The sequence below is a fragment of the Myotis myotis genome, unplaced genomic scaffold (genome assembly GCF_014108235.1).
Source record: "Myotis myotis isolate mMyoMyo1 unplaced genomic scaffold, mMyoMyo1.p scaffold_m19_p_1, whole genome shotgun sequence".
In the NCBI taxonomy this organism is placed as follows: domain Eukaryota; kingdom Metazoa; phylum Chordata; class Mammalia; order Chiroptera; family Vespertilionidae; genus Myotis; species Myotis myotis.
The window spans coordinates 162,450,357-162,466,142 of record NW_023416313.1 but is presented as its reverse complement, the minus strand read 5'-3'; the positions used below and the strand labels follow the sequence as shown (position 1 = coordinate 162,466,142).

The 15,786-nt window shown below is 40.0% G+C and overlaps 1 protein-coding gene across 5 annotated transcripts in view; it reads right to left on the bottom strand.

The window, feature by feature from the left end:
- Nucleotides 1-15,786, bottom strand: part of GOLM2 (golgi membrane protein 2) — a 122,180-nt gene that overhangs the window by 37,961 nt on the left and 68,433 nt on the right. The window contains exon 9 of one of the 5 annotated variants that reach the window (XM_036299791.1): nucleotides 5,363-5,422. The exons of the other annotated variants lie outside the window; for them this stretch is intronic. Within the exon in view, the coding sequence (XP_036155684.1) occupies nucleotides 5,406-5,422 (17 nt within the window). The 3' untranslated portion in view covers nucleotides 5,363-5,405. The remainder of the gene's footprint in view (nucleotides 1-5,362; nucleotides 5,423-15,786) is intronic. 5 annotated transcript variants of the gene reach the window in all.

Genomic DNA, 15,786 nt, shown 5'->3' with positions numbered 1-15,786 from the left:
ATAAAGGAAAATCATGCAACCCAGCTGGCATGTTTAGTAGTTGAGCATTGACCTATGAACCAGGAGGTCTTGGGTTTGATTCCAGGTCAGGGTGCATGCCTGGAATGAGGGCTCAATCCCCACTGTAGGGCCTACAGAAGACAGTCAGTGATTCTCTCTCATCATTGATGTTTCTATCTCTCTCTCCCTCTCCCTTCTCTGAAATCAATATAAATATATATTTTTTAAAATAATTCTTTAGGAGAACCAAGATGGCGGCATAAGGTACAAACCTGTACATGCTGCCCCCCACAACAACATTAAAACAACAACTATAAGACAAAACAGCTATCATCCAGAACCACAGGAAAGCTGACCGAGTGGAAGTTCTACAACTAGAAGGAAAGAAAAAAGCGCATTGAGACCGAGTAGGAGGTAGAGGCGCCAAGAACAGAGGTACGGAGGTGCGCACGAGGCTGCTGCACCTGGGTGCGCGGTTTTTTTCTATCGGAAGGGGATACAAGCTCTCAAACACACTGAACTCATTTACGGCGAGACTCTGGGGTCCCAGGCTCCTACGGGGAGAAACGGGACTGTCTTTCAGCAGGTCCGAAAGCTAGGGTGACTTTTTCACAGAGCTGAGGATCATTGTTGCTGTGGTGGGCGTGGCACTTGGGGAGTCTCGGAGACTCGGTGTTGCTGACGACACCACTGCTGTTTGCTCCGCCCTGGGGACTCTCTGAGACCCCACCCCACTCAATTTACATCCCCTCCCAAGTTGTGCTCAGGGGCACAAAGGAGGCACCTGCGCTTTTGCAGCCTAACAAACTGCAGCTGAATCAGAGAGCTCCAAAACTTCCAAACTCCAAACAAAGAGGAGAAATCTGTCGATATGGCTGTAGCTCCTGCTGGGTGGACCCACACAGTGGTTGACTTGGAGATCCAGGAGCCAGGGTACTCCTGGTCAGATACTAGATTTACTCAGTGAGCACCAAAGCCCCACTGAAGCAAGTCCTACCACATAAGGGTGGCTCCAGCATAGCAGTTTTTCCACTATAGACACAGAGGGTCCTTGCAGTCAGCCAAAAATGCGGAGACAAAGAAACATGTCAAAAATGAAAGAAATGGAGGAAAGCAAACTAATGGAGGACATAGAGTTCAAAACCACAGTTATAAGGCTACTCAAGAATCTTCTACGAACTTCCGAGAAACTTAGTGAGACCTCCGAGGAACTTAGTGAGACCTTCAGGATCTTAATGAGAATGCCAAAAAAAATGGAAAAGGACCAGTCAGAAATTAAACATACACTGACTGAAATTAAAAATAATTGCCGAAATCGGTTTGGCTCAGTGGATAGAGCGTCGGCCTGCGGACTGAAAGGTCCCGGGTTCGATTCCGGTCAAGGGCATGTACCTGGGTTGCGGGCACATCCCCAGTGGGAGATGTGCAGGAGGCGGCTGATCGATGTTTCCCTCTCATCGATGTTTCTAACTCTCTATCTCTCTCCCTTCTTCTCTGTGGAAGATCAATAAAATATATTTTAAAAAAAAAATAATAATATACAGGGATCCAACAGCAGACTAGAGGATCCCAAGAATCAAATCAAAGATCTGAAATACGAAGAAGCAAAAAACACCCATCCAGGAAAGCAAAATGAAAAAAGAATCCAAAAATATGAAGATAGTGTAAGGAGCCTCTGAGACAACTTCAAACGTACCAACATCCGAATTATTGGGGTGCCAGAGGAAGAGAGAGAGCAAGATACTGAAGGCCTATTAGAAGAAATCATGACAGAAAACTTCTCCTACCTGGTGAAAGAAATAGACTTATAAGTCCAGGAGGCACAGAGAACCCCAAACAAAAGGAATCCAAAGAGGACCACACCAAGACACATCATAATTAAAATGCCAAGGGCTAAAGACAAAGAGAGAATCCTAAAAGCAGCAAGAGAAAAACAGTTAGTTACCTACAAGGGAGTACCCATACGATTGTCAGCTGATTTCTCAACAGAAACTATGCAGGCCAGAAGGGAGTGGCAAGGAACATTCAAAGTGATGAATAGCAAGAATCTACAACCAAGATTACTCTACCCAGCAAAGCTATCATGTAGAATTGAAGGTCAGATAAAGAGCTTCACAGATAAGAAAAAGCTAAAGGAGTTCATCACCACCAAACCAGGATTATATGAAACGCTGAAGGATATTCTTTAAGGGATAAATACCACATGATCTCACCCATTTGTGGAATATAATGAACAACATAAACTGAAGAACAAGGACTGATCCAGAGACGGAGAGGCAGTGATTGGACTGTTGGGCCTTGGAGGGAAGGTAGGGGAGGGTGGGGGTAAGGGGGAGAGATCAACCAAAGGACTTATATGCAAGCATATAGGCCTAACCGATGGACATGGACAATGGGGGGGAAGAGGGGGGTGAGGGCATGAGCGAGGGGGGGTGGTGGGTAGGGGACAACGTGGGGATAAGGACATATATGTAATATCTTAATAAATAAAAAATATATTAAAAAATAAAAATAAAAATATGTACGACTGGAAAAAAATAATTCTTTAAATAAAAAAAAGAAAATCATGCAGGACCAGAGGTTGAAAAATACTTTTAAAAGCCCATACATAAAAGAAAATCATGCCGTAACCGGTTTGGCTCAGTGGATAGAGCATCAGCCTGCGGACTGAAGGGTCCCAGGTTCGATTCCGGTCAAGGGCATGTACCTTGGTTGCGGGCACATCCCCAGTAGGAGGTGTGCAGGAGGCAGCTGAATCGATGTTTCTCTCTCATCGATGTTTCTCTCTCTCTCTAAAAAATCAATAAAATATATAAAAAAAAAAAAAGAAAGAAAATCATGTACTCTCGGATACACTAGGTCAGTGGTTCTCAACCTTCTGGCCCTTTAAATATAGTTCCTCATGTTGTGACCCAACCATAAAATTATTTTCGTTGTTACTTCATAACTGTAATGCTGCTGTAATGAATCTTAATGTAAATATCTGATATGCAGGATGGTCTTAGACGACCCCTCTGAAAGGGTCGTTCGACCACCAAAGGGGTCACGACCCACAGGTTGAGAACCACTGAACTAGGTTGTCTCTCCAGTGTTGTTCAGAAGAATCATTAAACGAAGTTAAACAAATAAATCCCTGCTGCTACTTCCCTGGAGCATGCTACACAGAAAAGTACATATGAGAAGCAGCTTGATCAATACCATCTACCGTTTAAAGTAATGTCTGTGCAACTTAAGTATGGGCTGACATTTGAAATGAACCATTTTCTCTATTCAAGGCAACTAAACCTATAGGCTATGTCCCTTTTAACTGAAAAACAGGTGGGCCTTCCATGATTCTCAATTTCAACTACTTTGAAATTAGAGGGTGCAATTCTTTGAAGGGTGCCTCAAGGATACTTTGAAATATTCCTTAAACTATATTTTCTGTCACCACATACCCTAAATCAGTGATGGCGAACCTTTTGAGCTCAGCGTGTCAGCATTTCGAAAAACCCTAACTTAATTCTGGTGCCGTGTCACATATAGAAATTTTTTAATATTTGCAACCATAGTAAAACAAAGATTTATATTTTTGATACTTATTTTATATATTTAAATGCCATTTAACAAAGAAAAATCAACCAAAAAGATGAGTTCGCGTGTCACCTGTGACACGCGTGTCATAGGTTGCTATCACTGCCCTAAATTCTACATTTTAACCCAAATATATCTTCCAAATATAGCAAAACATGCCAACAAATTATCTAGCCATTTCTTCATGATGTGGCAATACAAAGTTAAGTTTACCAAAAAATGCATATCTTTACAAATATATCAATATGATATATTAATCTACAAAACAAAAATACTGAATTTAAAACTGCCAAAAAATTTATGGTGATCACTGTATAAAATCTGATATTTTTACCCCCATATCTAATAAACAGTGCTTTCAATAAAATTTTCAATTTGTTCTAACAACATAACATTTTGTACCTATAGAATCAAGTGCTTTTATATTCATCACCTATTTCCACTTCTATCATTTGTACTTATTGATCTCTCTATATATCTGGTCTCTAGATGAAAAAAAATCAGATAAAGATATAGAATGAGATCATATCTGTCCTGTCTCCATAATATAGAAGTAGTCAAGTAGAACAGAGAAAGAGATTCCTTCACATACTTAGGCTCTTTCTTCCTATTCCACTTCATATTTTCCATCTATCAGCAAGGCCTGGTTATGATAACAGTGTTCTATCTCTGGCATTTTCAGTGTAGTATCTTTTCTCTTAAGACCACAATCTCCTTACTTGCTAAATTCCAGTTAATACTTCCCTCTCAAGCTCAATATAACCTCATGTACCTTTCTATACTGCCATGGATTCCAAATAGCTAAGCCCCTGCCCTAGATCAACTACAAGGTTTCTCTTCTATATTCTCATGTGGTAGATAGGGGCCACAGACTCGAATGCCTACAAAGCATCAGAAAAGTAAGATAAACGGACGCTCTATGTCAGGGCAAGTCTCATTCTAAAGAAACAGTCATAATCAGTTCCAATGACTATGTCAAACATTCTGTTTTAGGAGAATCCAGTTATTAGGAAATTTATGTGAAATCTCTTGATTTTTGAATATTGACAACTAATTTCAGATTTTTAAAAATTACTATGTGGATCAAACAAAACTCACATGAGGGCTGGATATGGCCATGGCTCATCAGATTTCAATCTCTGTAAAAGATTATTTTTGTGCCCTGGCCGGTGTGCCCTGGCCACTGAGCAGTGGTTAGTGTGTCCGCCTGTGCACCAAAGGGTCAAGGATTCAATTCCTGGTCAAGAGCATGTACCTGGCCAAGGTGAATGCAGGAGGCATCCAATTGATGTCTCTCTTACCTCTCTCCCTCTCCCTCCCTCTTGTTCTGGCTCTCACTCTTTCCTTCCTTCCTCCCTTCCACTCTAAAAATCAATGGGAAAAATATCCTTGGGTAAGGATTAACAAAACAAAACAAAACATTATTTTTACTATTTGTTTTGGAAACAAAACGCATAGATCTAGCTCAGTGGTTTTCACAATCTTCCTAATGCCGAGACCCTTTAATACAGTTCCTCATGTTGTGGTGACCCCAACCACAAAATTATTTTCGTTGCTACTTCATAACTGTAATTTTGCTACTGTTATGAATCATAATGTAAATATCTGATATGCAGGATGTCTTTTCATTGTTACAAATTGAACATAATTAAAGCATAGTGATTAATCACAAAAACAATATGTAATTATATATGTGTTTGCCGATGGTCTTAGGCGACCCCTGTGAAAGGGTTGTTCGACTCCCAAAGGGGTCGAGACCCACAGGTTGAGAACCGTTGATCAAGCTTACCACAAGATCACATTCTTCAAATTCAGCTAAAGCCTGGCCATTTCTACAAGCTCAATTGCCCTAAGGAAAAAAAAAACCAAATAGGCTTATTCCTCATGTCCTACGACACATGTTCTTTTTTACTTACTTTGAATACAGATGGAGAAATAAAGTTAACAATTAAAACCGGAGAGAGAAAAATGCTCTTAATAATGCTTTTTCATGAAGAACAAAATCATAATAAAATGGCAAAATATCCTTAAAAGAAAGTTGAAATGGAGATATAGTATGTTAAAACTAAAGTATACCACCAAACAGAGGAAAAATTGTGGTTATAAATGCATGTTTTGCCTAGCTGGCATTCAATAAGTTTGTTTAAGTGAATATATGAATAAGAAAGAGAGGTGTAAAGAATTAAGTATCTACCTAAAAATTTTTAAAGGGAATAAATTGACAAATCACAAGTACCAAAGAATAAGTTATGCCCTGACCAGTTTGGCTCAGTGGATAGAGCGTCGGTCTGCGGACTGAGGGGTCCCAGGTTCGATTCTGGTCAAGGGCATGTACCTTGGTTGCAGGCACATCCCCAGTGGGGGGTGTGCAGGAGGTGGCTGATTGATGTTTCTCTCTCATCAATGTATCTAGCTCTCTATCCCCCACCCTTCCTCTCGGTAAAAAATCAATAAAATATATTAAAAAAAAGAGAATAAGTTATAAGACAGATTAGAATTAAAAAGTGGCAAAATCAGTAGTTGGGTTTTTGAAAAACATTAAAACAACTGATAAACTATAATTTAAAAAGAGAAAAATTATAAAAGTATCAGGACTAAGAATTTTAGAAAAAAAATTAAAAGCAGGAAACTTCTCATAATTATTTATTAATATAATTTATGACCAAGTAATCATTTTGATTATATGACTACAGTTATACAAAATTCCAAAAATGATACAGCTTTATGAAACTAAGGTTGACTTTAAGGAATCAATTCTTATAAAGCCCTCTTTGAAAAAACCAGCCTATACCTGGCGTACAGGGTTCCTAGCCTTACAGGTGAGTAAGGAAGGTCTCTTCCTGCAGGCTCAGGAACCTCAGCCTATTTTGAGAACCTTGAGAAATGAGGAATTCATCTAAGTGTATAGGTATTGCAGGCAAAGTCGGATGTTGAGTCCTTGGTTTGGCTTCCTAGTCTCCAAAGCCTTTTAAAAATTCAATCTGAGATTCCTTATGAAAAGTTTCAGCAAAGCAAACTCAAAAGACCTATGTGGTCAATCACTATTCTTGCTGCACTATATAAATAATCAGACCAAGTTTCATGAGACTAGGCTTACTTTGCAAACAAATTAATTTTACTTTCATTATCTTTTGATAGAAATGGGATGATTACAGAGAGAAAAATATTGCTTCTGTAGAGAATTATAGCATACCTTTGTGGGTATTACATTCTAGTGCTAATTATTGTTTTGAGACTTTGTTACCTGTGAACTGGACTGGATCCTGAATCCTTCTAGGTCCCTCCAATATCTGGCTACAACTCTCCAAATTAAAGTTTCCAATTTTTCTTCCACCCTTTTGTCTTTGAATCACTAAAATTAAAACTTCTTGCCCCCGCCAGTGTGGCTCAGTGGTTGAGCAACAACCTAAGAGGTCACGGTGACTCTCAGTCAGGGTACAAGCCTGGGTTTCAAGCTTGACGCTCAGTAGGAGGTATGCAGGAGGCAGCTGATCAATGATTCTCTCTCATCACTCTATGAGATGTTTCTCTCTCTCCCTCTCCCTTTCTCTCTGAAATAAATAACAATATATTAAAAAAACTTTTTTAAATTAAAACTTCCCTTTACCTAAAGCCCTGCAAGCTGAAGCTGGACAATTTTTTTTTAATATATTTTTTATTGATTAAGATATTACATATGTGTCCTTGTCCCCACATTACCCTCTCCCCCCCCCCCCCCCGCTCATGCCCTCACCCCCCCGTTGTCCATGTCCATTGATTAGGCCTATATGCTTGCATATAAGTCCTTTGGTTGATCTTTCCCCCTTACCCCCACCCTCCCCTACCTTCCCTCCAAGTCCCAACAGTCCAATCAATGCCTCTCCGTCTCTGGATCAGTCCTTGTTCATCAGTTTATGTTGTTCATTATATTCCACAAATGAGTGAGATCATGTGGTATTTATCCGCTCTCCAGTTCCATCCATGCTGTGGCAAATGGTAAGAGTTCCTTTTTCTTCTTCCTCTTCTTAAAGAATACCTTTCAGCATTTCATATAATGCTGGTTTGGTGGTGATGAACTCCTTTAGCTTTTTCTTATCCGTGAAGCTCTTTATCTGACCTTCTATTCTGAATGATAGCTTTGCTGGATAAAGTAATCTTGGTTGCAGGTTCTTGCTATTCATCACTTTGAATATTTCTTGCCAGTCTCTTCTGGCCTGCATGGTTTCTGTTGAGAAATCAGCTGACAGTCGTATGGGTACTCCCTTGTAGGTAACTGACTGTCTTTCTCTTGCTGCTTTTAAGATTCTCTCTTTATCTTTTGCTCTTGGCATTTTAATTATGATGTGTCTTGGTGTGGTCCTCTTTGGATTCCTTTTGTTTGGGGTTCTCTGCGCTTCCGGGACTTGTAAGTCCATTTCTTTCACCAGGTAGGGGAAGTTTTCTGTCATTATTTCTTCAAAAAGGTTTTCAATATCTTGCCCTCTCTCTCCTTCTGGTACCCCTATAATTCTGATGTTGGTACGCTTGAAGTTGTCCCAGAGGTTCCTTACACTATCTTCATATTTTTGGAATCTTTTTTCTTTTTTCTTTTTCGGTTGGGTATTTTTTGTTTCTTTGTATTTCAAATCTTTGACTTGATTCTTGGGATCCTCTTGTCTGCTGTTGGATCTCTGTAAATTATTCTTTATTTCAGTCAGTGTATGCTTAATTTCTAGTTGGTTCTTTTTCATGTCCTCCATGGTCTCACTATACTTATTGAGGGATTCATTAAATTTATCGGCGGTTTCCATAAAATTCTTGAAAAACCTTATAAACATGGCCTTGAACTCTATATCCAATCGTTGGCTTTCCTCCATTTCTGCCATTTGTGACCTGTTTCTTTGTCTCCGCATTTTGGCAGCTTCCCTGTGTTGATAGAGTGGCCCTGCGCGCCAGGTGTCCTGTAGGGCCCAGTAGCTCAGCCTCCCCAGTTACCTGGGGTGGACACTCTTGGTGCACTCTTGGTGCCTTGGTTGTTGTAGAATCACTGGGAGGAATTGACCTCCAGGCCAATTGGCTGTGAGAATCAGCTGTGTCTAAAGTGGGAGAACTTCTGTGCTGAAGACACCCTTCTGGGGCAAGACTTGCTTCAGTGGGGCTTTGGTGCTCACTGAGTCTGCTCCCTGAGTGTGTCCCTTATGGATCTGAGGAGTTGTAGTCTGGATGGTCCCCCTCTGACCACTGGGTACAGTGGCTCCTGGATCTAAGGAGGTGCTAATTCAGCCTCTGCCTGAGGCCACACAGCAGGAGCCACGAAGAGGCTCAGCTGTGAAGCAATGCAAGCCGCTGCGGGGCCTTGGGCCTTCTCTTGGAAGTTCCGGGTCTGCCTGGCTCGGCTGCAGTTAGGTACATTCACATGGAAAAGCCTCTGCCGCAGCCTGGGTGGGGCGGGGTCTCAGGGAATCAAAGGGCGGATCAAGGAGCTATGGCTGATTCTCCGCCCGGAGTCGCGGGTCTCAGTGACCCGCTAATTGCTGCAAGCACCTCTGAGGGAAAGCCGCCTTCAAGTTCGCCCGCTGCCGGACAGACCAGCTTCTCCCCGTATGAGTCCTGGGTCCCCAGAGACTTCCCGGAACCGGAGTTCAGAGCAGTCGGGAGCTTGTGATTCAAAAAGACAGCCGAGTCCTCAGGTGCCACCCCCTTTACTCACGCGCGCGCGCGAGCCGGCCGTACCTCTGCACTTGTACCTCTGCACTTCACCTCTGCAGCTTCTCTGGCTCTCAGCGTGCTTTTCTTTCCTTCTAGTTGTAGAATTTACACTCAGCCAGCCTTTCTGTTGTTCTGGATGATGTTTGCTCTGTCCTTTGCGGTAATTTTCAATTGTTGTGTGAGGCGACAATTTCCCGGTGTTTACCTATGCCGCCATCTTAGTTTTCTCCTGGACAAATTGATATAAACTTCAGATAAATCACAATAGCTCATGAGTGGACAATCATTGTGCCTGTTGTTGTGTGGGCCAGTTAGAAAGTTCACCAGATCACCTGATGTCATCACCAGAAACATTAAAAGTGTAAACCAGCAAAATCTGTCATATTGCCAGTACATGTCTTCATTCCATTGGAAAGTACTTTGAGTCCAACATCTAGAAAATCTTCTCAACTGCATTCCTTCTGGACTAAAAAGCTGAGTTTAAACAGGGTGGAGCAAAAGTAAGCTTACAGTTGTGAGTATGTGAAAGACAAAGTTTATGATTGTACTATTATGTATTAACTAGAGGCCCGGTGCGCGAAATTCACGCGCGCGCGTGCGTGCGTGCCTGCGTGTGTGTCCCTCAGCCCTGCCTGCGCCCTCTCGTAATCCAGGACCCCTCGGGTAGGGTCCCTAGGCCTGGCCAGAGATCAGGGCCTATCGGGGCTTTTCTTCCCCTGGCTCCGGCAGCTGGCCCCACCCCTGCCGCTGCCACTGCTTGCCATCTGTGCAGCACTGCCCACACCCCCGTCCCGCCACCAGTCACCTCTCTCTGTGGGCGACAGGTGTGGGGTGCAATCGCTTGGCTAGGTGGGCCTCCCTCTGCGGGGCAATCGCTGGCCAGCCCTACACACCTGCCACAGTGTCACTGGCTGGTGGCCTGGGCCTCACTCTGAGGGGTTATTGTGGGGTGGTGGCAGGACCCCACAAGCAATCGCATCGCACCTGCCTTGGTTGGCCAGGTGCCAGTGCGTATCATACTGTGGTCATCCAGAAGGTCGTCTGGACGGTTTGTTCTGCTGTTCAGTCGTTTTGCATATTACGTTTTTATTATTATAGATTATTGTATTATTTTCCATACAAACAACTATAAGCCTACTTTTCCCAACCCTATAGTTGTTCCAATGATTAAACTTTGATTTTCTTTTGTTTCCACAGAAATGCCCAGCACTGAGAGACAGGTTAAATGAGTTCTGAGACAATCTACGAACTCACTTTCTGGACTATGAAACTTCTTGGGGAAGTTTCAGATAGGGGAATGATGGAATTCAGGACAAAATACCCTCAAATACAGCATCTTAAACACAGTAGTCACCTTTTATCCAAAGTTTTGCTTTCCATGTTTCAGTTACTTTTAGTCAACCTTGCTCCAAAATTATTAAATGGAAAATTCCCAAAATAAATATTTGTAAGTTTTAAATTGTACACTATTCTGGGTAGGCAGATGAAATGTCTTACTGTCCTTCTCTGTCCCACCTGGGTCACAAATCATTCTTTTGTCCAGTGTATCCACATTGTCTATGCTACCCACCCATTAGTCATTTAGTAGTAAGCTCAGTTATCTGATCACCTGTCACACCAGCACAGTGCCTGTATTCAAGAAACTCTTCTTTTACTTAAAAATGGCCCAAAGCATAAGAGAAGTGATGCTGGCAATTCTGACATGCCAAAGAGAAGCAAAAAAAGGGTTTCCTTTAAGTGAAAAGGTAAGTACAATACAATAAGATATTTTGAGAAAGACCATATTCAAATAACTTTTATTACAGTATATTGTTATAATTATTATTGTTGTTAATCTCTTACTGTGCCTAATTTATAAATTAAACTTTAACATGGGTATGTATACATAGAAAAAAACCATAGTAATATATGGTTTGGTACTATGCCTGGTTTCAGGTGTCCCCTGGGATCTTGGAACATATGCCCCATTGTAAAGGAGAGACTACTGAAGCTGAAGGAATTTGAGAAATGGCATGTGCAGAAAGAACTTTCTGACCTTCTCCTAAAGCAGGTCATAAAATCCTCATGTGAAAGGTGCCTTTCCTATACCTGTTGGAAAGGAACATCCTTATATCCAAAACAGAGGAACACCAAGAAGAATCTAAAAAAACCCCCACAAATCTTGCACCCCTATGTTCATTGTAGCATTATTTACAATAGCCAAGACATGGAAACAATCTAAGTATCTATTGATGAATGAATAAGTAAATAAATAAACGTGGCCTGGCTGTTGTGGCTCAGTGGTTGAGTGTCAAACCATGAACCAGGAGGTCGGGGTTCAATTCCCAGTCAGGGCACATGCCCCAGTTGTGGGCTCGAGCCCTGTTGGGGGCATGCAGAAGGCAGCTGATCAATGATTCTCTCTAATCATTGATGTTTCTCTATCTCTCTCTTCCTTCCTCTCTCTGAAATAAAAACATATATATATATATATATATATATATATTTTTTTTTTAATATATTTTATTGATTTTCTACAGAGAGGAAGGGAGAGAGATAGTTAGAAACATCGATGAGAGAGAAACATCGATCAGCTGCCTCCTGCACATCTCCCACTGGGGAGGTGCCCGCAACCCAGGCACATGCCCCCGACCGGAATCGAACCTGGGACCCTTCAGTCCGCAAACCGACGCTCTATCCACTGAGCCAAACCGGCTTCGGCCATATATTTTTTAAATAAAAGGAAAAATAGCCAAAACCGGTTTGGCTCAGTGGATAGAGTGTCGGCCTGTGGACTGAAGGGTCCCGGGTTTGATTCCGGTCAAGGGCATGTACCTTGGTTGCGGGCACATCCCCAGTAGGGGATGTGCAGGAGGCAGCTGATCGATGTTTCTCTCTCATCGATGTTTCTAACTCTCTATCTCTCTCCCTTCCTCTCTGTAAAAAATCAATAAAATATATTAAAAAAAAATAAAAAAAATAAAAGGAAAAATAGAAATAAACTGTGGCATATATATATATATATATATATATATATATATATATTCTACTTAGCCATAAAAAACCAAATGAAATCTTGCTATTTGCAACAAGTATTATCCTGAGGGCATTATGCTAACTGAAATAAGTCACACACAAAATAAATACCACATGATCTCTCTTATATGTGGAATCTAAGAACAACAACAAAACAAACCAAGCTCATGGATACAGAGAACACACTGGTAGTTGCCAGAGGCAGGGGGTGGGGGTAGGGGTGGAAGAAAAGTGTCAAAGGGTAAAAAGAAAACAAAAATGTAGTTGATGTAAAACAGATAGAAAAATTGAATCACATTAAAAAGATTGACTTTAGCCCTAACCAGTCTGGCTCAGTGGATAGAGCGTCAGCCTGTGGACTCAAAGGTCCTAGGTTTGATTCCAGTCAAGGGCATATACCTTGGTTGCAGGCACATCCCCAGTAGGGAGTGTGCAGGAGGCAGCTGAATCTATGTTTCTCTCTCATCGATGTTTCTCTCTATTCCTCTCCCTTCCTCTCTGTAAAAAATCAATAAAATATACTTTAAAAAAAATAAAATAAAAATAAAAATCATCATTCTCCCCTTAAAAAAAGATTGACTTCATATATACACATACATGTTTACATATATGCTAATGTATATGACAAATGCATTATGTACAATATATATAAAATACTGATGCACACTTCTTATTTCTAAAATAATGAAAATAAAATACCATATTCTAAATCTTTAAGATGGAACCAAGTATTAGTATATTACTAGAAAACTACATTAAAAGAATTTAAAACCAAAAGCCCAAAAGAAAACAAAACAGTCAAGTGCCAGTGAGGATGTGGAAAAAAAGGAATCCTCGTGAAATGCTGGTGGGAATGTAGACTGGTGCAGCCACTGTGGAAAACAGTATGGAGTCTCCTCAAAAAATAAAAAATGGAACTCCCATTTGACTCAATAATTCCACTTCTGGTAATATATATACCAAGAAATCAGAAACACCAATCAGAAAGGATATATGCACCCCTATGTTCACAGCAGCACAATTTACAATAGCTAAGATTTGGAAACAGCCTAAGTGCCCATCAGCAGATGAGTGGATTACAAAACTGTGGTACATCTACACAATGGAATACTACTCTGCTGTAAAAGAGAAGGAACTTTTACTATTTGCAACAGCATGAATGGACCTGGAGAGCATTATGCTAAGCAAATTAAGCCAACCGGAGAAAGATAAATATCACATGATCTCACTTATTTGCGGAATATAATGAACAATATAAACTGATGAACAAAATAGATCCAGAGACATAGAAGCATCGAACACGCTGTCCAACCTCAGAAAGAAGACAGGGGAGGGGGGACAAGAGGTCAACCAAAGGACCTGTATGAATGCATATAAGCATAACCCATGAACACAGAGAGCAGGGGGGTAAGGGCATGTTCTGGGGATGTGGTAACAGCCAGGGAGAGGTCAATGGGGGAAAAGGAGACATATGCAATACTTTAAACGATAAAGAATTTTTTTTAAAAAGTTACCCTTTAAAAAAAATCAGTCATATTCTATGCATTAGCAATGAACAATCTACAAAGGAAATTAAGAAAATTTGATTTATAATAACATCAAAATGAATAAAGTGCTTAGGAATAAATTTAACTAAGAAGGCACAAGACTTACAAACTGAAAACTATCAGACATTGCTAAAAGAAATGAAAGATGCCCTACGTAAGTGGAAAGCATCCCATTTTCCATGGACTGGAATACTTAATATTGTTTAGATGAGAGTACACTCCAAAGTAATCTACAGATTCAATGCAATTCCTATTAAAATCCCAGCTGCCTTTTTAGTAAAAATAAACAAATGATCTTAAAATTCACTTGGAATTTTAAGAGATCCCAAGTAGTCAAAATATGTTATAAAGGAGGACAAAGTTGAAAGACTCACACTTCCTGATTTCAAAAATTACTACAAAGTTACAGTAATCTAAACAGTGTGGTTCTGTCATCTGGTCTGAATGGAACAGAACTGAGAGTACAGAATTAACCCAAACATCTGGGGTCAACTGATTTTTTACACGAATGCCAAGACTGTTCAATGGAGGAAAGAAGACTTTCTTTAACAAATAGTGCTCGGAAAATACCCTACAGAAGAAGAAAGTTGCACCCTTAACTCACACCATATAAAAAATTAATTTAAAATAGGTAAAAAATCTACACATAAAAGCTAAAACGAGAAAGCTCTTTGAAGAAAACAGCAGGAAATCTTCCAGACCTTTGATTTGGCATAGGTTTCTTAGATATGACACCAACAGCATGAACAAAAGAAAAAATAGATAAACTGGACTTCAAAATTAAAATACTTTCTGTATCAAAGGACACTATCAGAGTGAAAAGACAACACACAGAATGGGCAAAAATATTTGCAAATCATATATCTGATGAGGGTCTTTTATCCAGAATGTATAAAGAACACTTAAAAGTGAACAAAGACAAACAACCCAATTTAAAAATGGGTAAAGGACCTGAAGAGACATTTCTCCAAAGAGGATATACAAATAGCAAACAAGTATATGAAAAAGATGCTCAATGTCATTAGTCATTGGGAAAATGAAAATGAAAATTACAGTGAGATACCAGTTCACACCCACTAGGATGGCAATAGTTAAAAGAAAAGAAAAAAAGGAAAACAATGAGTGTTGACAAGGATGTGGAGAAATGGAAATGCTCATGCATTGCTGGTGGGATTCTAAAATGGTGCAGCTGCAGTGGAAAATAGTTTGGCAGCTCTTATATAGGTAAACATAGAATTAGCACATGACCTAGCAATTTCACATTTAGGTCAGGTATATACTTGAAAGAACTGAAAACAAGTGTTCAACAAAAACTTGTAAAGGAATGTCCATACCAGCGGTAGCACTACTGACAATAGCCGAACAGTAGAAACAATTCAAATGTCCATCAATGGGTGAACAATAAACAAAATGTATTCGTACAATAATATTCATATTGAATATTATTCAGCTATAAAAAGAAACAACATGGCTGAAACTTGAAAACAGTATGCTAAGTGAAAGAAGCCATACACAAAGTCTACATATTGTATGATTCCCTATATATGAAATATCCAGAACAGGTGAATTAACAGTCAGAAAGCAGATTAGAAAGTTGCCACAAACTACTGGTAAGAGAGAATAGAAAGTGACTGTTTAATGGGTAGAGGTTTCTTTCAGGGTGATGAAAATGTTCTGGAACTAGACAGCTGTGATGATTGTACAACACTGTGAATGTACTGAGTGCCACTGAATCAAACATTTTGGTGGATTTTATAACAATTTAAAAATTATTTTTAATTAAAAAAACTTTTGCATGACAAAAGAGAATAAAGTCTCATATCAAGAAAGGCAACTAAAGTGGAAAACTATGATAAAGGCAAATTATAAAAAGTCAGTATCTGAAGATCTGAATTATTTATAAAGATTTGATACAAAGATATAGAATCAATTTACAAAGATACCATGCTAAGTGGTCAAAAGTGAGGCACAGTTGCATACTCAG